We start from the raw sequence: 26,228 nt of genomic DNA, 5'->3' as shown, positions 1-26,228 counted from the left end.
ATCTTACGAGGAATTCGGAACATGTGAGAATTCAGTAAAAAATTCACTAAAAATCACTTATGTTTTATCTAAGATTTTCATAATCTCAGTACAAGTCTACAAAAAATCTCACCAATAATTCGATAATAATCACATACTGAATCGGAAAACCTCCCATGGAAATTTTGCTTTGTCTGGATTTTCAAGGATTTCAAGAGAATCTCTCCTAGAGATTCCAAAGAAATCTTACATGGAAATATAAGAAGAAGGTCTTTTGTTTTCAAATGTGTGTTAGTTCAAATCACACGCAAACAAAGTGGTTAGTAGAAAATTAATCCCAAACTTCATCAAATTGTAACTCATAAACCATACATCTACTGCTGCCGCGTCGCTCCGACATAAGACTCATTGCATAGGAGGACGCACTCCCACGAATCAACTCCTCCTCTGAAGATGCCATGCTCGTTATCGGGATCATTCCGGACGCCTCTCACCTGCAATTGTAGAACGTTTCTATGCGTGAGAATTATATTCAATTACGGAAAAAATCTTTCACGCCCCAAACGCCTCCGCCTTCATTTCAACCACCCATACCGTACTCCATGACCTCAATCTTTCCAACCCGCGAAGCATAAATCAGTCAAGTTCCACACCACTCACTGGGTCAAGCAGTCCATCTTCCCATGCATCCTTCTTAGCCCACCCCTTTCGAAGTCAAAACCGCCAGAAGCAATCCCATCTCCTACTCCCCGTTTCGTGCCTACACCAATAGTTGCATAACCTCTCGAACTCGCTGCTGCGCGAACTTGTAAAGAGCGGCTGAAGGCGCACACGTCTTGCGAAGTCTCCCCGGGGCCGCCCATCCCTTAGAACCGAACGAACGAAACAAACGGACGGGGGTCCTAGTTACCGACCAACCCAGAAGCGGAATTCGACTCACAGTCAGTAGTGGCTGGGAACTGGGGCTTCACGAATGCAAATCACATTCATTTCATTTTTCTCTTTCGTTTAGGGCCTCCTCCGCGTGCCGCACAAGACCCGGACGGCTACGGCGACGACGACGACGACGACGACGTGACTAATGCGAGAATAGTTTGTAGGCTGGTGGTAGGTACGTGTGTTCTGTTTTTCTCGCAACTTTGCCGCTTTGGGTACATTAATTTCGGGACGGTTTTCTATTTCACGCCCCGCGCTCGACCCGGGGGGAGCGGGGTGTGATGCGCCTCCTAGAGGAAAAGTCTGACTGTCTCTTACGCCACGTCTCCACTAGTCAGAAATGTCTTGCTGTTTTGCTGCCAGAAAAAGAGAACGTTACTGAAATGTTCAACACCGCTGCTCTCCTTGCAAATGGCAAGATAACATTTCTGTCATGACACACCTGTCCGAAAAAAGCAAGACATTGTATCGAGTTATTTTTTTTTTAACTGTATTAACGATATTTTCAGCCCTAGGCTAGTTCATCTCGGGACCCACGCTTCACTTCCCTTCCGAAGGAAGAACTCACAATTTGCGAGTTTGTCGGGAGTGGGATTCGATGCCAGGTCCTAGGCGTGATAGTCAAGTGCTCTAATCATCACACTAGGTCCGCACCATTTATCGACTTAAGCTGGAGCACTTGAGATTCGGTACGGTTAAAACGTTTTCAAAACACAGAAAAAAATGCTGTAAAATGAAGCGTATTGATTGGATTTTGTGGGAAAAATATATATTTTTTATAAGATAGTACAATGATCTGAAGTTAAAATTTATGCTATTTTCTTCTACTCAAAATATGATCATACACACTTGCGAATTTTACAGATTACGGACTGAAATCTCATGAAAAACAAACGTGTAGGGTACTCTTCAAAACTAGTTGCTACATTAAACTTATGCCACGTGATTGCAATCCTGATTATTTTAATTTATGGTAAAATTTAAATTTTTCAAAGTGAATGTTCCGGAGAAAGTGTTTCCTGAGTTCGTTAATTCCAAGATACAATTGCCTCCTTGCACATTTCACACATAGAACTAAATTATTTTTGGAATTAGGGTTAATAATTATCCAAACGATGAATACATACTTCGTACTGGAATTTTCATTTTCATGTGTTTTCCGTGCATAATCCCACGGCACAAATATCCCAAATGGAGGATAACGTGCATCTGGAGCCGGCCTTCTTGTAAGTGATATTATGACATTATTACCGGAAGTCGGACCCAAATGTTGAGCGCATCCTCCAGCTAGCTCATCCGAATGTTGACCGATTGTCGTTAATTGTTACACGCTTTAGGAAACGAACATTCCATTGAATTGAGTATATATCCCTGATATCCTCTGGAACGCACCTGCAACCCCCTGAGATTCGTGGAATATACCTGAAACGCCCCTAAAACCTACTGGAACCCTTTAAACACCCTTGGAATTCTTCTCAAAGTGATTGAACCCCTATGAAACGTCTTTAAACCCTACTCCCTGTGATTCCCTGGAACTCTCCGGAAACGCCCTGAATCTCTCGGATCGTTCTGAAACCCTCTGTAAAACTCATGAAACCTGATGGGAGGGGTACCCATGAATCGCTCTCGAAATATACAGGAACACTCCTGGAACGCCCCTGAAACCCACTGGAACATCCCACAAACGACTTGGAAATCCCTTAAATCCCATGAAACACCCCTGAATCACCCTGAAACATCATTGAAACCCACTGCAACACCCTTGATATCCATGGAACGCCACTGTAGATCACCTGAAACGCCCCTGAAACCCCGCACAGATAAACATAATGAGATTTACACGTCATGTAAACTTCATTTTAGTCATGTAAACTTAGTGTTATGATGGTTTACATGATATATCATGTAAATTTGTGTTATATGTCATGTAAACTCTCAGAGTCATGCTGAATTACATGACATATAATGGAAGTTTACATGATATTTCATGAACTTTACATGATATGTCATGTAAACTTCTGTGATATCCCACGCTCCAATTATGTGCATCATATGTCACAGAATTTTACACTCTTTTTTCGATCTGTGCGTGTCACTCCAAGAACGCACCTCTATTAAACCCTTAAAGCCCTGAAACCACCAGGAACAACCTTGAAATCCAATGAAACACCCCTGATACCCACACAGATAAAAATAATGAGGTTTACAAGTCATGTAAACTTCATTATAGTCATGTAAACTTCCTGTTATGATGATATACATGATATATCATGTAAATTTGTGTTATATGTCATGTAAAGACTCCGAGTCATGCTGTATTACATTACATATAACGGAAGTTTACATGATATTTCATGAGATTTACATTACATGTCATGTAAACTTCTGTTTAATCCCACGCTCCAAACATGTGCATTATATGTCACACAAGTTTACACTATCTTTTCGATCTGTGCATGAAAAACCCGTGAAACCACTTGAAAATCCCTTCATTCGAATGTAACGCCCATGAACCATCCTTGAAACCCCCTGTGTGATAGTCAATCCACATTATCACATCACTCGGCTTCACTCGAGTTTTAATGTACTGGTAGCGTAGCACATCATGCGATTTAGTAGGCATAGAAAACGGTCTCCACATCAGACCGTCACCAGCGTCAAAGTGCACGCAGAATTAATCGTCCAGAGTACCCGCTTGGTTATAATAACCTGAGTCACACCCCCCCCCCCCGGAACACTTCTCACATCTCTGGAACACCACTGTCATCAGCTGATCCGCCCCTGAAGCCCCTTGGAGCTGAAATGCCCCTTAAATACACTGGAACAGCCCTGAAGCCCTTTGAAAACCCCTGCAACGCCAATAAGCCTCCAAAAATCCGTTAAAGCTCTAAATCACTCTGAAATCCCACCCCCTGATACCCCTGGAACACCATAGAAATCACCTAGAACCTGAATCCTCCTGAAACATTTTGGAGCACCCCTGAAAACAACTGTAAGGGAACGTCCATAAATTATGTCACGCAAAAATCGACCATTTTCTATCCCCCCTCCCCCCTATGTCACATTTTTTGTATGGGACCTCTAAAATTTTTGTATGGCCTGTCACACTTTTCTGAACCCCCCTCCCCCCTCAAAGCGTGACGTAATTTATGGACGTTCCCTAATGCCCATGAAAATAGCTGCAACGTACCTGAAACACTCCTAGAATCCCTTGAAAACCCCCTAAAACTCCTGAAATAGTCTTGACATTTTTTGAAAACCCTGGAACATAATTTGAAAACCCCTAACATTCCTAGAAGGCTCCTTAAGTCACTTGAAAACATCTGAGACGTAACTGAAACCCCATGAAATTGCCTTCAATACCCCTTAAACCCCTTGAAAACCGTTGAAACGCGCCTGAAATCCTCTGGAACGCCCTACTGATTGGAAATCTCTGGAACGCAATTGAAACGCTCCTGTAATGTCCCTGAAACCCTTTGAAACCCCCTGACACTATTTGGAATACCGCTGAACTGGATCATGGTAGTGTCAGTATACAATAATTGATAGATATTCAATAAAGTTCCGATGAGAAGGTAATTTTAAGCAACGCAACACTTTTAAGTACATCCTCTCGGCTCTTATTACAATGTATGGTGTGCCCTTGATATTTATTATTGATATTCCAGCAATGCTTATTTCGTAACAGGAGATCTCAGAAGCATTTCAAGGTGGTTTAAAGGGTCCTATCAAAGGGTTTCAGTGGGCTCCAGGGAATCTCAGTGACAATTCAGGGATGGAGATTGCATGTGATTGTGAGAACATTGATTTTTTGAATTTTCGACGGATTTTGGAGGCGTTACGGAGACGTTTTTGGTGGTTTTGGAGAATCTCAGGTACGCTACATGGGGTCCGGAGGGGTTTTAGGGGGATTTCGGAAGCATTTCAGGAGGTTTCAGAGAAGAGGTTTCAGAGGATTCTCAGCGGGTTTCGTAGGCGTTACGGAGGCGTTACGAAAGCATTTTTAATGATTTCGGAAGGGTCTCAGGTGCGTTACATGGGGTTCGAGGGTGTTTAGCGGGTTTCAGAGGCGCTGGAGAGGCGTTATAAAGATGTTTTCGGGCGTATCGGAGGATCTCAGGTGCATTACACGATACCCGTTCTAAACAACACTCCGACTTAACCTTTCAGGACGTGCGGCTGTTTGAGCCTAAAATTGCACCGCGCTTGCGCTGTGCACAGCGAGAGAAGTTTTTCGGTAGTGTTGTACTTTTTACAACGCCGCGCATCCGGAAGGGTTAATTTATGCACAAAATTCTTTCTTTTTATGCCGTTTTTAATTCATGCACCCCCAGTCAGGTGCATAAAACACGTGCGGAAACTTAGTTCGCAAAAACCGGTCTTGCTTCTGGGCGTTTGAGTTAAGACCAAGAGCGTTTCCAGAAAGTTCCCAGAGGGCCCAAATAAGGCAGTTTCCAGGGGCTTCGGATGCGTTTCAGGAGGTTTCAAAAGCCTTTATGGGCGTTTCGACAGAAGTCCTCTGAAGACCCTCTGGAACCCCTCTTAACTCCCGCGGAACTCCCTGAAACACCCAGAGACTTCGTGTTACCCACTGACTCTTGAAACGCTTGAAACGCCCCCGAGACCACCATCAATATATCTGAGATCCCCGGGAGCTCCTCTGGAATCCCCTGAAACTCTCTTCGATCCCTTGAAGCGCCCCTAAGACCCCTGAAACGTCTTTGAGTCCTCCTGGTAACCCTTGATTCAATTTGGGACCACCTTGAAACACCCCCGAGACCCTCTAGAACTCCTCTGGAGCCTTCTAGCACCCCTTTGAGCACCCCTGAAACTCCATGAAATGCCTTTGAAACCTCGCTTCACTATCCTCTATAAACGCCCTCTGGCGACCATTATCAGAGTTACCGCCATTATTACATTTTCTTATGCACAATATTGATTTTTTTTATAGTTTTCCCTCTTTTTATACAGGGCATAAAAATGGTGCAGAACAACAAATAACAAATGTCTTGGAAGAAAACAATATCAGAAAAACACAGCACAGTTACAAGAACTATCAAATAATTACATTACATTTTTTTAAACAGATTTGTTTCAGAAACAGGTACATAATTTCTTACAGAATTCTAGGAGGCAAAAACTTATCGTAGTTTAGAGTATTTCCGGCTACGCAGTCTTTAATAAGCTAACGACGTTTGTTGTTATTCCAACGTTTCGACGCTTGGTGGGCGTCTTCCTCAGGGGGTAAATACTTGTGTCGTTATTTGTCTAAATTGCGCCATTGCCAGTGTTACTAGTTGTGCGGTGAAAAAAGCTAAAGATTTCAAAGTCATGTACCGAAATTTAACCCGACAGTTAAAGTTAAACAAAACATTAGACAAATAACGACACAAGTATTTACCCCCTGAGGAAGACGCCCACCAAGCGTCGAAACGTTGGGATAACAACAAACGTCGTTAGCTTATTAAAGACTGCGTAGCCGGAAATACTCTAAATTAACCCTACAGTCGTTCAATTACCAGTTCTTATCGTAGTTGCTACTCCAAGATTGACCAGTCCAATCAAAGTTACACATAGAACCTTTACCTCTGAACTGCTTTGATCATAATTCGGCCAAATGACCCTTTCGGTCAAATATCATTCAGCCAAACGACCAAATGGCCGGACAATAGGAGGGTTAAGTGCTGATTTCGAGACCGTGCTTCAAAAATTGTTAAGTGCATAGAATAGTTTATGAATTTTACCTAAAAATTGAGTTTTCTTGTTTTAAAAAATATAGATTTTATCTTAAATTCAAATATCTTGCAATTTTAACCCGGGAGCGGTCGTGTCGCTCCATAAAAAATACACGCATGTGGTATACTGCGTGAGCGCGGCGTCACTACAGGTAGTCAAAGACGCGACTGTTCGAGGGTTAATATGTTTCGATCGATTGAATACAGTTTTTTGCGTCAAATTGGTGTACGTCGAGATGTTGGTGAGTATATAGTACAATCTTCCTAATGTTTAGCAGAACAAAAAAAAAATCATGTTAAAAATAGTACAATTTAAAATAAAACAACTTAATTTCATCTCTTAACGTACTATTAAAATATAAGATGTAAGCCAGTTACAGTATAAAATTCAGCTCAATCAGTGTATTGGTAATGGAGAATGAGGTGTATGAGGAGAGCAACATTGTTTAAAAATAGAACAAAAGTCGATTTCAAACCTTCAGCATAAAGTCGAAAAAAAAAATCTGCTCTACTGTATTTTTTTCCTTCACATTTTCGAACTCAGGGCATGATTCTACACGAAAAATGATCTTCAGCTTACCGAGTTCAAAAATGCTGTAAACTAGTGTAGTTCTAATTCGAATCGACGACGACGGACAAGCTGTGGAACCTCCAACGCTAGACGAGGTCAAGACAGTCATTAGAGGGCTGAAGAAAGGCTGCTGGGAAGGACGAACTCCCAGTCGAGCTTCTCAAGCACGGTAGTGAACATATGGGAAGAGGAAGAACTGCCTGCTAGTTGGTTGGATGGTCTCATTTGCCCTCTATACCAAAAAGGCCATCGAATGGAGTGCGCGAATTACAGAGGAATAACACTTCTCAATTCAGCGTACAAAATTTTGTCCGGAATTCTATTTAACAGGCTGAGGCCGATTGAGGAGTGGTGTGAAGAATTAGCATTAAGTTAAAATTTACAAATAAAAAAAAAAAATAAAAAAACGATTGAGGAGTCCTTCGTCGGCGAATACCAGGTGGGTTTTCTAGACGGCCGATTAACGACGGATCAGATGTTCACCCTGCGGCAAGTTCTCGATAAATTTCGGGAGTACAACTTGCAGACTCATCATCTCTCTCTCTCTCTCTCTCTCTTGTTGGCGTAACGTCCTCATTGGGACAAAGCCTGCGTCTCAGCTTAGTGTTCTATGAGCACTTCCACAGTTATTAACTGAGAGCTTCCTCTGCCAATGACCATTTTGCATGCGTATATCGTGTGGCAGGCACGAAGATACAGTGGTTTTTCGGTTTTATCACGATCAAAAAAAATTTTACCGTGATATAAACGAAACCGTGAATTTGGTGAAACGAGAAAAAAAATGTATTTTTTTTATTCAAAATCGTTCAGCTGTAAAATATATGAGTAGCAGTTAACATTTTTGGTGGACTGGGCAATGCTGTATTGATTTTATTTTGATTTCGGAATGTTTTAGAACAAGTGTGATAAAAACGAAACGGAAATCGTGATAAAATCGAATAGAAAACCGTGAATTTGGGCGAGTAGTGATTAAAACGACTAGTGATAAAACCGAAACGCCACTGTACTCTATGCCCAAGGAAGTCAAGGAAATTTCCTTTACGGAAAGATCCTGGACCGACCGGGAATCGAACCCGTCACCCTCAGCATGGCTCATCATCTGTTTATTGATTTCAAGGCGGTGTACGATTCAGTGAAGAGAAATGAGTTATGGCAGATTATGATCGAACGTGGTTTTCCGGCGAAGCTGATTAGACTGATTCGTGCGACGCTTGCTTGACGGTTCGAACTCAAGTGTACGGGTTGCGGATGAAATTTCGTCATCGTTCGTAACCTTAGACGGGCTGAAGCAGAGCGATGCTCTTTCGAACTTTCTGTTCAACATCGCGCTGGAAGGTGCGATTAGGAGGGCTGGTGTGCAAAGGAGCGGAACCATTGTCATATGCTCCTGGGCTTCGCGGATGATATCGACACCATCGGGATCGACCGTCGGGCCATGGAAGAGGCGTTCATACCTTTTGAAAGGGAAACTGCAAGGATAGGACTAACGATTAACACCACAAAGACCAAGTACATGATTGCTGGTGGTCAACGTCGGTCCGGCCGTGATAGTGGTGGCGAAGTGTTGCTAGGTGGTGAAAAGCTTGATGTTGTGGACGAATTTGTTTATCTTGGTACTCTAGTAACATGCGATAATGATGTTACCCGTGAGGTGAAAAGACGAATTACAGCTGCGAATCGGGCCTTTTTCGGTCTGCGGAACCAGCTGAAGTCCCGTAGGCTGCAAACAAAGACAAAACTCGCGTTGTGCAGGCCTCTGATTCTTCCGGTCGCTTCATACGGCCATGAATCGTGGACGTTGAGAGAAGCTGATCGGAGAGCCTTTGGAGTTTTCTAGCGTAAAGTGCTGTGAACAATACTCGGTGGTAAACTGAAGGACGACATCTGGCGGCGTCGCATGAACAACGAATTGTACCAAGTATATGAAGAGATGGATATAGTGAAGCGAATAAAACACGGCAGGCTGCGGTGGGCTGGGCACGTTGCTCGTATGCCAGAGGAACGACAAGCTAAAATCATATTCAGCAGAGAACCAGGAAGGGGTTGTCGGCATCGTGGTACGCCGCGCACACGGTGGCTTTTTCAGTTGAGGAGGACCTGAGGGCTCTAAACGTTCAGGGTGACTGGTAGCGATTGCCCCAGGACCGAGACCAGTGGAGGCGAATGCTTCATTTGGCGTAGACTCACCGCTACGATTTGTAGCCCATCAAGTATCAAGTAAGTATAGTTATATGGATGAGGACTGCCATAATTCTCGGAAGAAACATGATATATACTTGCATTTTACACTGATTCCCCCACACCTTTGGTTTCGCAGTTTTCCCAGTTGCCAGCGGTGAGTGTTTAAGCGCAAAACTGCCGCACACAAAACCTCCTCCGGAACCAATTTAATTAACGCTTTCGGAACGTAGCTTGCCAGCTGTGCTCGCTCTCAGTTCTGCGGGAATATTAGAGTCAGAGCCAGAAAGTTGCCCCATTCCTGTGTACTTAGCCGTTTATTGTCGATTAATCATGGTTTGAATTCGGTATCCTGACTAAGCCGCCCTAACCGCTGAGCTTCCTCCTCACTAGTCTTCTAAGATTTCGACGCGTGGAGGAATGCAAACCCGGCCCGATCGCCGAACGTATGTGTGTTTGGTATTTTAATGGTGCTGCTAAAAACTGCATTGGTTTAAAGTGCACTCCAGATCCAGTCAGATCCCCATTTTTGCGTGGTTTGTTCTCACCCATAGGTCCGCCTCGCCGCCGGTGTTTGGTTGGATCGATCGATTCGCAAAAGGAAACAACTAATCAATTAAACGCTCGGGCAACGCAGACGATAGCCAATTATGGGAAATCAATTGGGCACGCAAGCAAGCGTACGGCATTAGGTGGTAACAGGCGTTCGAACAAGAAAAAGGGCAACTGTTAGCCTTTAAAGTTATGGTTAGTGAGTGAGATGGTTTGCCAACATGAAGAAAATTGTTAACAACTGTGTACCATCGAATTAGTTTAAATTTATAGTTACAGTTCGCTCAGTTTATAAATTCTTGGTTTTGTGAAGCTACAACAAATAACACGGATGAAATAGACTGCATCTTATACTTATAGCTACATTAACACAATATGTAGTAGAATATTGATGTGGGTGGAAATAGGAGATTTCACACCTTTTCGTCTCTGGCATCCCAAATGTAGCGTTTGCAAACGATAATTGTACTCGTCAGACAACTCAAACGTCAAGTTTCACGGTTAGGCATATAAAATCAACTACTCACTTCAATATTTTTTGCTGGAAAACATTCAAATGTTCAGCGTACTGTTTCTTATCTCAGCTCGATTGCATTTAAATCTTAAATACATGACCTTATTTATAAGTGAAACACCGTCAGGACATTCACGAATCGTCATCGTCCATCTATTTAAGTATCAAAAACGAACCTGGCTTTCCTTATATCGAAGCACCGATTCACATTTGCATTCAATTTTTTAATCTGAATTTATGGCTCCTCTCGGCGGTCGATTACTTGATTGGATTTCTCTAATTTACACGCCGGTTGCGCCTATTTGGTCAAATGTCTCACGAATAGATGTAGTAGTAGGTACACTTCAACCAAACCAGCTTCCAGATTACCACCAAGAATGCTTCAACGTTGCTTATTTTCTCACTGCCAGCCAGCCAGCACCGCTGCCGGTGTTGTTCCAGATTAACCTTTTGCCATTTCGACTCGTACGCGAGTCACCACCGACCGCCATAAAAGAACGTGAGCAAATCTCCCCCCGCGGTATCGTACCTGCTTGAGCCGAGAGATCTTTACAAGTAGCAGGATTTATAAGTTATAACTGGATCGCGTGCAAAGGTTATTTATGAACTCTTTCGGCGTCGTAGTCGTCGTCGTCGTCGTCTTGATTCTCGGTAAGGTAGTACGAGAGAAATTGAGCGTTGATTTACGACATGATCTGGTAAAATGCTAGAATAAACCTGCCGGTTCATCTGGCAGTAGTGTTCAGAGGGACACACCTGTTTCCAGATAGGAAACTGTGCCAACTGAACGACGGTGTGTAAGATTGGAATAAAAGAACAAGAACGTGGTTTGCATACGACTGGGGTTGAAAGAGCTATCTGGTTCCCACCGTATTGGATTTGAGTGTCGTATGAAATCAAAGGAATGTGGAAATTTGTTATTGTCATAAACATGAATAACAGTTGTTCCTGATATCTGTAGCTTATGGGTTGGCTAAACAATACATGAGCTAAGTTTTTGTGTTGAATTTATTATTAAAGGTTAGATACCTTCGAAGAATTTGTTTGCAGCAAATAACGGCGGCAAATAACGAGGTTATTCCTTTTTATTGTAGTATCATAGGTTTTCAAATACTCCAATATCTTCATTAAGGTAACGAGTCGGGACTGTCTAAATAGAGTTTTTACCTAAATGGATTCAGTATCTAAATGGATTCAGTTTATTACCTAAATGGATTGATGATTGCAAAAAAGTTTAAGAAGAGCGAGTGACCTGGAAATTTAAAGGAGGCCACGCAGGGTTTCAGAGGGATTTCATGGGAGTTTCAAGATGAGGGGGGGTCAGAGGCGTTGCACCGGGGGGGGGGGGTCTTCATGGGTATTTTCGGGGAGTTTCGAAGGGTCTCAGGTGCGTTACATGGGCTCCGAGGGGGTTTTAGGGGGATTTTGAAGGCATTTCAGACAGCTTCAGATGATTTTTGTTGAGTTTCAGACCCAGTAAAAGTGCATTCAAAACCGTATATCTCGCTGTCAGAAATCAAAATCGTAAAAACCGTTGAAGGTTGTGATAAAAAATGTCAAGCCCAATTGTATATACATCGTTGCTGCGATTTGTTTTTGAGTAAGTTTGTTGCCAGCACTTATTTAAGTAAGCTTCAGAGAGATTTAAGCACACAAGTTATGCACGTATATAAGATGACTTATGCTCAAGAAAGTGCTTAGGAAACCTTAAACAGTCCCAAACCAACCCCATCCCCCGTTATTGCTCCTCCTGAGCACGCCCCAAACTCCTTTTAGCTCCACTTGCAACTTAATCCCCTTAAACCAATCTTATCCCTAATCTAAAACACTCCAACTGCTCTGAACACAATCAGATTCCATTTAGGTAACGTTACCTAAATGGAGGGACCTAAATAGATTTTACCTAAATGGATTCGACCTAAATGGAGGTTTAAGTGTATTCAAATATTTCGTTATTTGGAATAAACAAACAAATGATTTTATTGGCTTTGTCAATGAAATACATATTTGTGGTATTTCAATGCTCATGACTAACTCGTTTGTCTTTAATATGTGTTACTAGTTCTCTGTTCAGCACGCCAATTCAACGATGGTCTTCTAGTGGGTCATGCACAATCACTTCGACAACAAATTTCTCCGACGAATAAAGCTAAGTCCAGAATTTTATTGTAGCCCCGCTGTAATGAAAACCATTTTATTTCATTCTTACCCCATCGACTAGCTTATAGAATGCCGAGTTTGGTCTGATGATGTCGGATAGAATTTTGTGCTGTACTCAACTAGTCTTCGATGCTGAACATTCTTCTGATATCGATTCTTTTGCTGCCACGATAGATTTTATTAGAAGCTGATCGATAACGTGACAAATTCAGCAATCCCCTTAAAATGATAATACCGATAACACAGTTTATTATCAAGGTGTATTGTTATTGTTATCTACCTTTGCTCGAGATGCTGAGCACTAGTCTCGTTGTCGCCATTCGTGAAAACTTTGCAGACTGGTCTTAGATGTCTAATAATAAGTACTGAATCCATCGTCATCATGAATCCAATCGTATGACTTTGGAAGTAGCATCTAATTCCTGAACTACATAGAGGCTGTCCATAAACCACGTAGTCATTTTTTTGAATATTTGCAAACCCACCTACTCCCCCCCCCCCCTGCGTGGTATTTTGTTCAAAAAAGAAATGTATGGACCACGGTCTTTGCCCAACCCCCACTCTTTCCTCCCACTTACATGAGCACGTGGTTTATGGATGACCATAAACGATCAAGATGAAAATGATTAGTGAATAATCGTGCTATGGACATTTCCAATTTTCATTCAACACTTGTTGAAGTAACTTAAGGACAGACTTGTTAGAATCCCAAAATGGGCACCACAATGGCTGACTTTGGCACCTATTCGCGATTTCAAGCGCACAAATCTCTTCGTAAACAAAACCAGCGCACCTGATCTTATTATTTGAAGCTTATTACAAGTGAGCAAGAACAGAATAATAAAGTGCATTGTTGTATAAAGCTTTCTTCTTGAGATTTGTGCGTCTGAAGTTCTGATGCACTATTGAAGCGAGATTTCAAGACGTTTGTCTTTAACTAGTCCCTTGAAGGAAACACATAAGATACATTCACAGGGATGTCAAAAATCGTTATTTGCAGATGACACAGGTATCTCAGCCAAGGGACGAAGTTAGCGTGTCATTTGTAGTAGATTGCAAAAAAGTTTAGATATTTTTTCTTCTTATTTGCAAAAATGGAAGATTTCTCCAAATGCTTCCAAAACACAACTTATAATATTCCCACATAAGCCAAGAGCTCTTTATTTGAAACCCTCAAGTAGACATGTTGTCACTATGAGGGGAACTCCAATAAATTGGTCGGACGAAGTTAAGTATCTAAAGCTCTTACTAGATAAAATCTTAACTTTTAAAAACCACATAGAAAGTATTCACTTAGTTTGAACAAAGACATTAAGTGTTTATACCCACTTATTAATAGAAAATCAAAACTTTGTCGCAAAAACAAATTTTTGATTTATAAACAAATTTTCAGACCGGCCATGTTGTACGCTGTCCCAATATGGTCAAGCTGTTGCAATACCAGAAAGAAGCAACTTCAGAGGATTCAAAATAAAACTTTGAAAATGATTCTGAAGTTGCCTCCCTGGTATAGCACTAATGAGTTGCATCAAATTTCTAATATTGGAACAGATGTCAACTAAAATCATTGCAAACTTTCGTCAAAAATCGTTGCAGTCTTCTATTGCTACGATAAGTTCTTTGTATAATTAGTTTAATTTAGGTTACCCTGATAAAAATATACAATAAAATCGCCATAAACTTTCATTGAATAATGATAAAGTTGATTGTTCAACAACAAATCATATTGTGTACGTATTTTCCTGCTGAAAATTATGTATTGGAACTACAATATGTGCACAATAAAATGAATGGCACTAGAGATTTCAATAATAAAAACACCATAAATTGAATGGTAGTTGACTTGAATTTGCTCCAGAAAATTTGGATTTTTCTATGGTAAAGATACATAACAACCCCCATTTTCTATTGTAAAAGTGAGATTTACAATACATGCTATGGTGGAAAACCATAGGGTCTGTTGTTACTCTATCGTTTTAAACAATTGAAATCATGGTAACTACCATTCATTTCAGCGTGTTGTAACAATACATTCTTTTGTATCTCTATGATCTTTTTTATCAGGGTATGGTTATGATAAGTCAAAAAAAAAATGTATTTCTGACACGCAGGTGAAAAATAAAGTCTGCAAAAAATCTTAACTGCTACAGTAAATGAAATGTAATATATGTTATTAATTAGTATTGATAATAGCTTAAATTTATTTTACCAAATTAGGATGATAGTGTGTTATAATACACAGAACACCTAGATTAAGTTGAAGAATGTAAAAATTGATTGAGATACTAAAAAAGGTTATTAAAAAAAAATAAAAAAACAAGACACATTCCACGCACTTCTACACCGTGGTTTTTGAGCTTCATCGAACGATATTTTCTGGCTTCTGCTTTCGATTTCGATTCTTTTAGCACCAAAATGAAGATGATTACTCAAATTCTTCTAATAGTACTCTAAACCTTTTTTTAATTCGTCATTTTTTGCGATGGTGTCCCGTTATGCTGTTTTTCTTGATTTCTTTAGAAGTAAAAAACAAATTTATAATTGAAAAGTACAAACTGAATCATCTTTTCGAATCTGATCGTTCGATATGTTGGTTAGCATTCATTTAACAACATAAAAATTTTTGGAAGCGAAAGTTTGATTCTCGCGCAAACGTAACGCGTGGAATGTGTAATAAAAGATCTTTCAAAGTCACTGTTTGAGCATCAGCATCACAAAAAGTAGGAAACCCTATTGGCCGATGGGAATTTCTGTGCGATTAATTCAGCCCAATCAAAAAATGGATCAGTTGTAGGTACCTATTTCGAAAACACAGTGAAACCTCGAATCTTCCTACACAACGCAGACCTTCCTGCCAGTGCTCATCAGCGGTCCCGGTCCTGTGTTGGGATCACTACGCATAGCGGTGTCCGGCTATTTGGCCGAAAGCCGTTTGGCCGAATGTCGTTTGGCCGAACGCTGTTTGGCCAAATGCCATCTGGCCGAAAGGGTCGTTTGGCCAAATACCGTTTGGCCGAATCATTATCAAAAGAATTCAGAGGAAGTTTTTGAGATTCTAACAGTCAATATGATCATCAGAAGTATTTCCTTCTTTTAATCATAGGCTATTCTGCCTAGTTTGGTTTTTTTGGGATTAGTGGGCGTTGAAACTGCCAATATTTTATCAAAGATTTTTCCTTCTTTGAATCATATGCTGTTCGTTCGAGTTATACTGAGACGGGGAACAGTGGAATGGTTACTTAAGTTCATAATTCATTTTTCGGCCAAACGGCATTCGGTCAAATGACCCGGAATCACGCATAGCACTATGGCAGCCTCGGGGCCTACTTATATAGACCTATAGGGTTACCATCCGTCCTGATTTAGCAGGACATGTCCTGATTTTCGACTTATTTTGGCCAAAAATTCTTAACAAATCCGATGAGTTCTACTCATTCTCGGGAAAATACATGAAATGTCCTGATTTTCCATGCTGTGTTGATGGGAGCCCTATAGACCTAGCCTTCTAGCCAGCGTTGGAGATGGTACAGGGGTCCTCCAGCCTGCTTGTCAACGACGCGACGGGTTGGTAGCCTTACTTGGAAATTATTCATTCTTCCTCATTTTCAACGCAAGTGATCGGCCGGCGATGCGCTTCGTAAGTAAATGTACATGCGACTCTTTCTTGTTTTCAAAAAATATTCATTATTTTCTTTGCTAAGCAACACACCTAGAAAAAATCCGAGCATCTTCAAAGACACAAATTTAGAGGTCAAAACATGTAAATTTACGTCTTCAAGGACGTCTTCGAAGGCGATCCATATAATATAGGCTTTCATGGTTATTTTTCACAAAATTGGCCATAACTCAGGAACGAAAAAAAAAGTGTATTCCAAAAATTGCAGCGCTCAAAGCTTATAAAACAACCTTCTCAAAAATATTGTTGACAATTTTCATTATGAATTTTCTCAACGGTGGAAAATTTTGTGGAAAACTTATTCCACTTCATATTTTTTTTGGATTCCTGAGAGAATTCATCTTCATTAAAAAAAAAACTTTGTTTCTACGATGCATCGTACTTGAGTTATGATTTTTCCAAGAAAAGGCTTATCAACAAAATTGGCCATAACTCAAAAACGAAAAAAAGTGCATTCCAAAAATTTCAGTGGTTAAAGCTTACAAAATTATCCTCTCAAAAACATTTTTTCTGAAAATTTTCCACGAGTTCGGTCATAGTTTTTCCGGCTTTTCTTTACAAATGCGGAAAATTCTTTCCAGTTCATATTTTTTGGATTTCTGAGGAAATTTGCTTTCATTTTCTAAAAAAATACTTTGTTTCTACGATGCTTTGTTCTTGAAATATGATTTTTCAAAGTAAGTAATGTCAGTAGAAAAAAATGCACCTGACTTGTCCGGGAAAATGGGCGACCCTGATTTTATAAATTTTTTTTGTTCATATATTTAGGAACTCCTGCAGCAATTGCTGTAGGGAAATCTTCAGAAGCTGCATCAGGGATTCCTGCAAGGATTCTTCCAGACGATTTCAGAAATCCCTCAGAAATTCTTAGAGGAAATTCTACACAGGTTCCCACAGACATTCCACACCATTCTTGCAATTTATTCAATGACTTCTTAGTAATTCCACCAGCATTTATTCTAAAGGCTTTCTCAAAGAATTCCTACAGAAATTTCTCAAGAGATTATTCCATGAATGGGCTCCGACAGAAATGTCTGTTGGGAACCATCCACGAATTTTGCAGGGTGTCTTCAGACAATACTTGTTAGGCATCCTCCAAGATTTCCGGGGGGACTTCTGAGAGTAAATACTGGATAATTCGAAACTAGAAATGCTTGAAAAATCCCAGCAAGAATGCCTGGAGAAATCTCAGCAGGAATTTGTGTAAATATCTGAGGCAATCCTTGAAGAAATTCCTGGTGGAGTCACATAAGTAATTTCTAAAAGTAATTCAGAAGACTTTTCTGGAGCAGTGCTTTTTAAACTCACTGGCGGATTCGCAGCAAGCATTTCTGGAAGAGTCTCAGGAAAAAATTCTGAAGGAATTCATTCAGAAATCCATGCAAAAATCTTTGGATCATTCATTTGAAAGATTTTTAGAGAAATCCCAACAGGCTTGGAGGAACTTGAATATGATTTCCTGGAGGAACCCCAGGACAGAATCCAGGAGGGATCCAACGAGAAACATCTGGAGTTATTTCAGCAAACATTTTTGAAGCGATTCTAGGAGGAGTTTCTGTTGAAATCTTTGGAGAAATTCTGTCGGAATTCCTGCTAGGATTCCTCAAGAAATTCTTAGTGGTACTCTTCCAGTAATTTTGATTTGATTTCTTCGTGGATTTCTCCAATGATTTCTTTAGATATTTCCACTAATTTCTACATGAATTTCCTAGGAATTCCCACTAAGATTTATTTCGGTATTCTTGTTAAAATTCATAAGCATTATCGGTTGGAATTTATCCTGTTTTTGCTTTTGGACGTCATCCAGCAAGAGCTCACCAGATAAAATCGCTATGCTAAAAAATCATTAACCTTAGCAAAACATTCTGGGGTTCCGCCAGAAATTTCCGAAGGAATCCCAGTAGTATTCCGGGAAAAGTTTTGAGAGAAATCCCTGTAGGAGTCTGCTTGGATTCCTCCAGAGATTTTACAACGATTTATCCAGGAATTCCTTTTTGGGATTTTTCTTGAGATTCCCAAAATCTACCTGAGATTAATTTATGAAATTTTCTCAAGATTTCTCCCATAATCACAGAAACAAAAAATCTCTTGAGGTATTTAAGGAGAAATCACAGCTGTAATTTCTGGAGGAATTTTGGTAAATACTACAGGAGATCTACTAGCAGGAATTTCTGGAGGGATCCCTAGAGGAATCGTAAGAATATCTCTGGAGGAATCGCTAGAGCAATTTTCAGATAATTTCCTACAGAAAATTTTAGAGGAGACCTAGAAGTATTTCATGGATACGTTCTAGAAGCCATCCCAACAGGAATTTCGGGAGGAATCTCTGCAGAATTTCTTATACGAACTACAGGAAAATTTTAAGTAATGTATGGACAAATCACAACGAAAATCTATGAAGGAGAGTTGAGAAACATGCTCTGATCTATTTGGGATAAAAAATGTAAGTATACAAAATAAATTCTTTAAAGGAAATTATATGTACCACTAAAGTTCATAATTGAGGCCCAGACAAATAGCTTACAGCCGTAGAATACAGCATGTAGCAAGTTCCTTCGAAGATTATATCCGGTGGCCACAATCAGTTGTTCCCAAATGGTCTAAATATGCTTATCAACGATGTCAAATGTATGAGATAAAAGTTTACATCAAATAGAGTGATTTTAGTTGTAAATTAAAAATGAAGGTACGCTATGTCCTCTTCCGCGAGGGAACCATGGTTCCCTAAATACTGCTGGAGTAATGATTTTTTGTAAAACCATGAAGTTTGATGTACCCCAAGGTAGGTACCGCATAAAAAAAAACGGTAATTGTCCTCTTCCTCCTCCTCGGCGGGATTCAGAGGCGCTACGCATGCGTTTTCGTGGGTTTCGGAGGGTTTCAGGTGCGTAGGTGGGGTCCGAGGGAGATCTTGGAGGCATTTTAGGAAAGAGGATTTTCAGAGACCCCATCACAATATCTTTTGAGACGCCCCTGAAATACCCTTTGATTTATAGATATGTATTTTTAAAACCCCCTAAAACGACCCTGACCCCTGAATTGCCCTTAATGCCCCTCGAAACGTCCCTGAAACTTCCTTATTTCATATTCGTTTATTTTGCAGGCCCAAACGCCCGGGAGCTTAACGGGGCCGAATAACAATACTTCCCAAGAAGAAATTAACACATCAGTTGGAATCACAATCAATTATTCCGGATCCCCGAATGCCACATATTTTTTTTCTTCTCCTTGCCTCGCCGAGTTGACAGCCGTCGCTTGTTGGTACACGCATCAAAGCCTTCACACGGAGATGTAGATCCATCATCGTTCTGGTCATCGTCGCCATCGATATCGCTCTTTGTCTGTTGCTGTGTGGATTGGTCCGTAGGTAGGCTTTTTGTCTTGTTTTAGATCGCAGCAATCACACGTTTGCCGCTGCTCGTTTCGGAAGAAGATGGAATAGGGTACTGCATTGTTTTGATTTTGCATGGGATTTTGACGTTTCTTGGCCTTGTTGTTTATAAAATTTCTGTAAGAGTGAAAGAGAAGGAGAGAATTTCATGCAGCGCCCTATAGGGCAATGCATTGTTTTGATTTTGTATGGGATTCTGACGTTTCTTGGCCTTGTTGTTTACAAAATTTCTGCAAGAGTGAAAGAGAAGGAGATAATTTCATGCAGTGCCCTATTGATTGCACATTTGGAATCGGCGGGAACTCTGTCTCGTTGAATATTGTTTCGTTTGATGGAGTTGCTGATGCTGTTGTTGGTGTGTTCTTGTTTTCGGATGCTGTTACATCAGAAAACTTCTGGTTGGGATGTGCTGATTTAGAGCAATATCTACAGGTTCGAATCTGATTTGGATGATGAACTGTAGCCATCTGATTATCTATTGTAATAAACGATGGGATATACTGTTTGAGTCTCATTTGCAGAACTCGTACTCCGTTGAAAACACCGCCAAAGTAATTTTTCCAACGCTCATTTTGGATGGAGATGACGTCTCCAAACCTTATCATAAAATTTCCAACGGTTGTATGAGGCATGGACGGCGGAAGGTCACACACTCTTACGGTAACCGCCTCGCTATCAACGTAGACGGGGATCTTAAAGGGCTTGTCGTTGTAAATGAAAGACCGTTGGATGCTCTTTTTCGTATCGCAGCGCTATATCATGGTCTTTCATTTCAATTTACACACAGTTACGGGTGTGATGTAACTGTATGCTGTTGACCTTCGCGTTATTTAACTTAATTTCATTCTCCAGAAAATGATGGACTCTGCCAACATCTGGTCGAACTGGGAGATCGTTAAAATCCACTACAAGAGTGTTTTTTCGAACACTATACATTTTTACTACCAGAAAACAAAACGGAGCACGGGAGCGAATCGTAAACACGTCCGAAGGCTGCTAGTATTGGCTGTCTACTGGTGAAACCCCCTTAATACTATTGAATTCCCCCCGAATTCTTGTAACTCCGTTAAAACGCCAATAAATCCTTCCAGAACGCCCTTAAAAGGCTCCTCAAGTCCTCTTGAACAACCCCCTGAAACGCCTCTGTAGCCACCAGGGAACCCCCTTTTAAGGGTCTTTGGGAATTTTCTGGAAACCCTCATTAGCTCCACCTGAAATGCCCAGGAGCCAGACCTGTTCTGACGAACTAGATTCTTTCGTTAAAGCCCAAACCTAATTTATGCATAAATTGTACTTCTTTTCATGCCTTTTTAAATTTATGCACCCCCAGCCACGGGCATATATAGCCGAGGTGGTAAACGCACGGGTATTCAGCATGACCATGCTGAGGGTGACGGGTTCGATTCCCGGTCGGTCCAGGATCTTTTCGTAAAGGAAATTTCCTTGACTTCCTTGGGCATAGAGTATCTTCGTGCCTGCCACACGATATACACATGCAAAATGGTCATTGGCAGAGGAAGCTCTCAGTTAATAACTGTGGAAGTGCTCATAGAACACTAAGCTGAGAAGCAGGCTTTGTCCCAGTGAGGACGTTACGCCAAGAAGAGGAGAAAAGAGGAGCCACGGGCATAAAAAGAGGTTCCAGTGTGTAAACTTTAAGGCTTTTTTTTACCTTTTGTAAGGATTCGCATAACTGTGGGACGTGAGGTGATTGAAAGGTGGAAGCAGCACTATAATGAACACTTTAACGAAACGGAGAATGTTAGCATGGATAATCAAGGCAGCTGATGAAACAACAGCGTCAGTGTGGCAGTGAACGAGAAATTATGAATTTCCACGATGAGAGAAAGTAGGGATAACATGGATTTCTTTCCCCGTGACTTCTCTATTAGAACAGACATTGTTTTACAGCTTCAAAGGGAGAAATTTGAGGAATCGAACCCAGACACTTTCAGCATGACCTTATTTCATAGCTGCACGTGTACCAGCCAGACAGTATGGGCCTCTCTTTATGACTTACGTACGAGTAGTTCGCGATGAATTACTCTTTCCCCATTTTGATCTAATCATTTGACCAACAAAGTTCATTCATATTACATAGAGCAATTGACTGGGCCTGAACGGAAAACAATTTTAAACCAGATTATCCTCCATTCAACATAAATGCAGCAACCAATTAAGGCTATCTGGCGCAGCGCCACAGCACAGCATACCGCTGCCTGCTGGCAGCGACCAGAGAGGTTGAACGATATCGACTTGCTAAACAGCCCTACCATTTTGGGCGCCAATAATCGTTCGGACCCCAGCCCAGCATCAGAATTGGAGTGGAATTTGCTACGGAATGTAATTGGATTTCTCCCCCATTCAATCGTCCATCTGAATGAGGTTTATCGCGAACGAATATGGATCGGTTCAAATGTGCGTAGGTTCGACTATGTCGATGGAACGCAGTGCGTTCTTCCATACCGGGCGATCCCAATTTCGGCTAGACGATGCAAAAGTTCGTGATCTGTGCTTGATATCGTAGGTCAAATGAAGAAATTGAACAAATTATAATGGTTTTAATCTGATTCATTTGAGGTTATGTTAACATTTGCACAAAACGTTAAATGTTCAAGCTAATAAAGCTTAAGAAAGAAATTTGCAAAACTTGTACATATTTAGGAATAGGAAAGTGGAATAACTAAACTTTCGCTGAACAATAAATTTCATTGCGTGCCCTACACGCCTCCCGCCAAGTTCAGAAGTTCACATCGTTATAGCTGCGTAGGAGCATAAACCTAAAAAAAAGCTCATCCAATCAACCGAGTGCAAAAGCGATTGGATTCGTTTTCATTAAATCATTGTCGGAAACTTATGGAGCCTCATTGAGATGATTACTTTTCATTTCGTTACTTTGATTCAGCGCAATTTAGCGCCAGCTTCACTTTTCCAGCATCCGCGCCTCGGTCTGGGAAGGAAGCGCAGCACCCAATGAATGAGTTAAATCGTTGGCGCGCAGTCTAGCCCGCGATGCCGATTGGCTCTCGTTGCGCCTCCAAAGTGTGTGTGTGGATAGCTCCGATGAATTTAATACGATTGTGGCTGCCCACATAAGTAGCAATTAAGATAAAGACGTACTTTGTGCCGTTTTGGAACCATAAACGAGACGTGCCGAGGAGGCGATTTCAGTTGCCGCATCCGACTGACATGGTGTTGAAATCTGATTTGGTGAGACTCTTTATAAATGACGATGGTGCGCTTATGCTTATTAAAATCTTTGATGGAGCTTCGAGTCGATTGTTTGAGGGTCCTTGGAATTATGGAGATCTCTTAAAATCGACACCGATAGGATTTGATATTGTTGAGGGTGTTAAGATTTCGAAAGTGAAATTGATTGCTGCTGTGGCAACGAGTGGGCTTCATCATTCAAAATGGTTTCACTTTGAAATGCTGAGTTGAAGATCGAAATTGGACAGATTTCCACAGAACTGATCCATTGATTGGTTGTTAAAGTCTAAGGATTTGGGTGGAATGCCTTCTTAAGACACGTTCACTTTCATTATTCAACAAATCTTCTAGTATTTTCACAGTTTCGATTCATGGACAGCACACTATATTTTTAAGATAAGACTATCAACTTCAAATTAAATATTAATTTGTATTAGTCATGCCTCTTGAAAATATACTGCGTAAAATGTTCCAAGTCGTGCAACAGTGATTCGATTGGCAGCAAGCGACGAACCTCCTCTAGAGTCAGTAACTCTTCCACTTTATTGCACTCCCCGAACCGAATCAGCTTTGGAATGTTCGAAAAAATGCAAATAGCCCCTGTCAACCCATTCAAGGCCACGGTTAACGCTCAAGCCGGCATCACGGCACAATGCAATGCAATCCATCTCGCGCCAAGCCCGGTGACCGTAAATAACTGCATCTCGCCATTCGGCCACCACGCCGCCGCCGGCCCAATGTCAGTGAGGAACTCGTTATTATTGTTCTGTGTGCGAACGCAAGGTGGAGTAGCTGTTGCACCTGAACTTGACACCGAACATTCGGCAGCGTGAACGCCAAAAAGCGTGTCTGGGAAATCCGACACGATGTCTTCATTTTCGCACTTGCCGTGCACTAGCTCGGCGATCCAACAAGTTGATCGAGTAACATGCTTCACTCTTTATGCTGCTATCCTACATACTCATCGTCGCTGTTGTGCCCAGTGGACCGGGCCCTTTTTCTTCGTCGCTTGCGAGTTGTGACAGCGTCGGTCCCGTCGTTCGTTTTTGCTTGGAAGTACGCGATGCAGAAGATTGCACGCCTTTTGCATTACCATATCCATATACATAACTCTCATTGGAAGCCATCAACAGACAATATTTTTACTGTCCCGTCCTCGTTAGCTGTTCACGCGTGTCAGAGCAATTACCGGTTCGATTGTTTTCTCCTTTCTTGCTCTACACTGGATCCGATATGAGTGTCTGTTGGCACTTCATCTTGACGAAAGCAGCATGATCCGTTCTTACCCTTCAAGTCCGCCGGTAATGTTCCAAAGACGGAAAAGAGAGATTAACTCTTTAGGGATTCATCCGCTTGTACAGTCCACCATAGCAATTTTGATACAGACAGGGTTATAGTAGAGTGTACCTTTCAACAATAAAAAAAAAACATGCTTTGACATTCATGCACACAACAGAAACACGTGTTTGATGAACAAATTGAGATTTGAAATTGACGGTGACGGAGATGGTCAAGTGGCTCTAAAGCTTGGAGGAAAGAAATGCCCGTCTAGCAAATTGGGAGTCGTGGGTTCGATTCCTACCGCAGCACGTGAATTTCTTTTCATAATTCAAATCTCAATGTGTTTATCAAACAAGTGTTTCTGTTGTGTGCATGAGTGTCAAAGCTATCAAACGTTGTAATTTTCACTAAGCAAAAATCGAGAAATTGACAAAAAAATTACTGAACTTATGTTTTACCACGCTTTGACGCTATCCGGCAGCTAAAAAAAGATTTTTTGTTGGATTTTGACTCATACAATTTCATTTTCTTTCAAATATGTCTGAAACAAATCACTAGGTATAATTATTCGCTGGTGGAATATGAACAAGCGGACCTCCTATACAGCGATCATACTGAAGAAATAAATACCTATTAGTTCTACTAGTAATATTGAATGAAAAAAATCTTTCTAAACTAAGTCAAAATAGCCAAAACAACAAAAGTTATAACGCAATAACGACTACATTCTATGCACTGCATGTTTTAGACATTTGCGGCGACTGAAGTTGCTTTGTTAATCATTTCACCAGAAATTAACTGAAATTTCTTCGAAAAAGAAACAATAAAAGAAAGAAGAAAAAGAGGCCGATTAAAGTATGCTCTAAGAACACAGCCAAGATTCTGAAGAGATGTATCTGAATGCATTTTCTTGAAAAACTCCAAAATATTCGTTTTTTTTTATGAAACTTCAGGGGAGAATATCCAGAAGTAAAAACTTTGTATTTGAATGCAAAGCGCTTTCAGTGCTGTTGATTATAACGTCGGACTAGCGATGCGGAGTCGTGGGTACGAATCCCATTAAAATAATATTTTAACAAATTTATCTCTCAATTTGCCAATAATCCGCACTTTGCCTTCAAATGCTTCTTGTTTTTACGTCAATTTCAGAAATACTGGCCGCCTGGTATAACCGGAAAAGTGCAATAAATTATTTATCCGGTTTATCCAGATTGTATTGTTCAGAATTCAGAATCAGATAATTTGAACAAAGCTCTTTAAGATATTTCAGAGCAAATAACTTTGGAATCTATTGAACCTTGGAAGAATGCAAGTAGACATTACATGTAGCTGATGCAGAAAATATTTTTGCAAAAGTACAGGTAAAGTTATTGAATAATTTTGAAGAGATCTACTGATTTTTTTTGTAGGGTATTCTTCAAAAAATGGAGGCTTTTCTTTTAAACTTAATCAAAACATAATCCATTGAAACGTCGGGTATTGGAATGTTGAATCAGGAATGCTGCCTTCTTTAAACTTCCGTCAGTCGCGCGGTTGGCCATCACCGCCAGCACCACGCTAATGCTGATTACAAAAAGCAATTTTTTTCAACAAAATACCGATCACTCGAGGGTTAAACATGAGCTGCTTCTCGAGTCATGCCGTTATGGAGAATTTTGTCATTTCTGGTACCTATCAACAATATCATCAATGATTTTCCTTTGTTAGAAATGTATGAAGAACACTGCCATGATTACACTGTGTGACAAAACAAAGCTTTTCTATGCTGCCTAAACTGTCTACGGCAAACTGTATGTGATATGTTGTGGTTCTTAGCTATTTTTCCAGGTCCTTATGAATTTTTAGACTTCTTCCACGGCTTGTCAATCTATTTTCACTACATTTTCACCTAAATGCTGGAAGAATTCCAAAACTCCATAGAATGGGTAGTCAAAATGTTCTTGCTAAATTCTGGTGTTCATTTCTATGGAATTATTGAAGATATTTCGAACAATTTTCCACAGAGTTTCAAAGTTTCGAGAACATGCTTCTTGTCTATTGTTCCC

At 40.7% G+C, this 26,228-nt stretch overlaps 1 protein-coding gene across 2 annotated transcripts in view; it reads right to left on the bottom strand.

Moving 5' to 3' along the window:
• The window catches only part of LOC109621464 (calpain-11-like), a 259,165-nt gene that overhangs the window by 148,892 nt on the left and 84,045 nt on the right, over positions 1–26,228 (bottom strand). Inside the window, exon 1 of one of the 2 annotated variants that reach the window (XM_062856503.1) lies at positions 352–1,092. The exons of the other annotated variant lie outside the window; for it this stretch is intronic. Within the exon in view, the coding sequence (XP_062712487.1) occupies positions 352–457 (106 nt within the window). The 5' untranslated portion in view covers positions 458–1,092. Of the gene's footprint in view, positions 1–351; positions 1,093–26,228 lie in introns of those variants that run through there. 2 annotated transcript variants of the gene reach the window in all.

The sequence above is a fragment of the Aedes albopictus genome, chromosome 3 (genome assembly GCF_035046485.1).
Source record: "Aedes albopictus strain Foshan chromosome 3, AalbF5, whole genome shotgun sequence".
Taxonomy (NCBI): domain Eukaryota; kingdom Metazoa; phylum Arthropoda; class Insecta; order Diptera; family Culicidae; genus Aedes; species Aedes albopictus.
The sequence above is the reverse complement of the archived record's forward strand: the minus strand, read 5'-3'. Positions and strand labels throughout refer to the sequence as shown.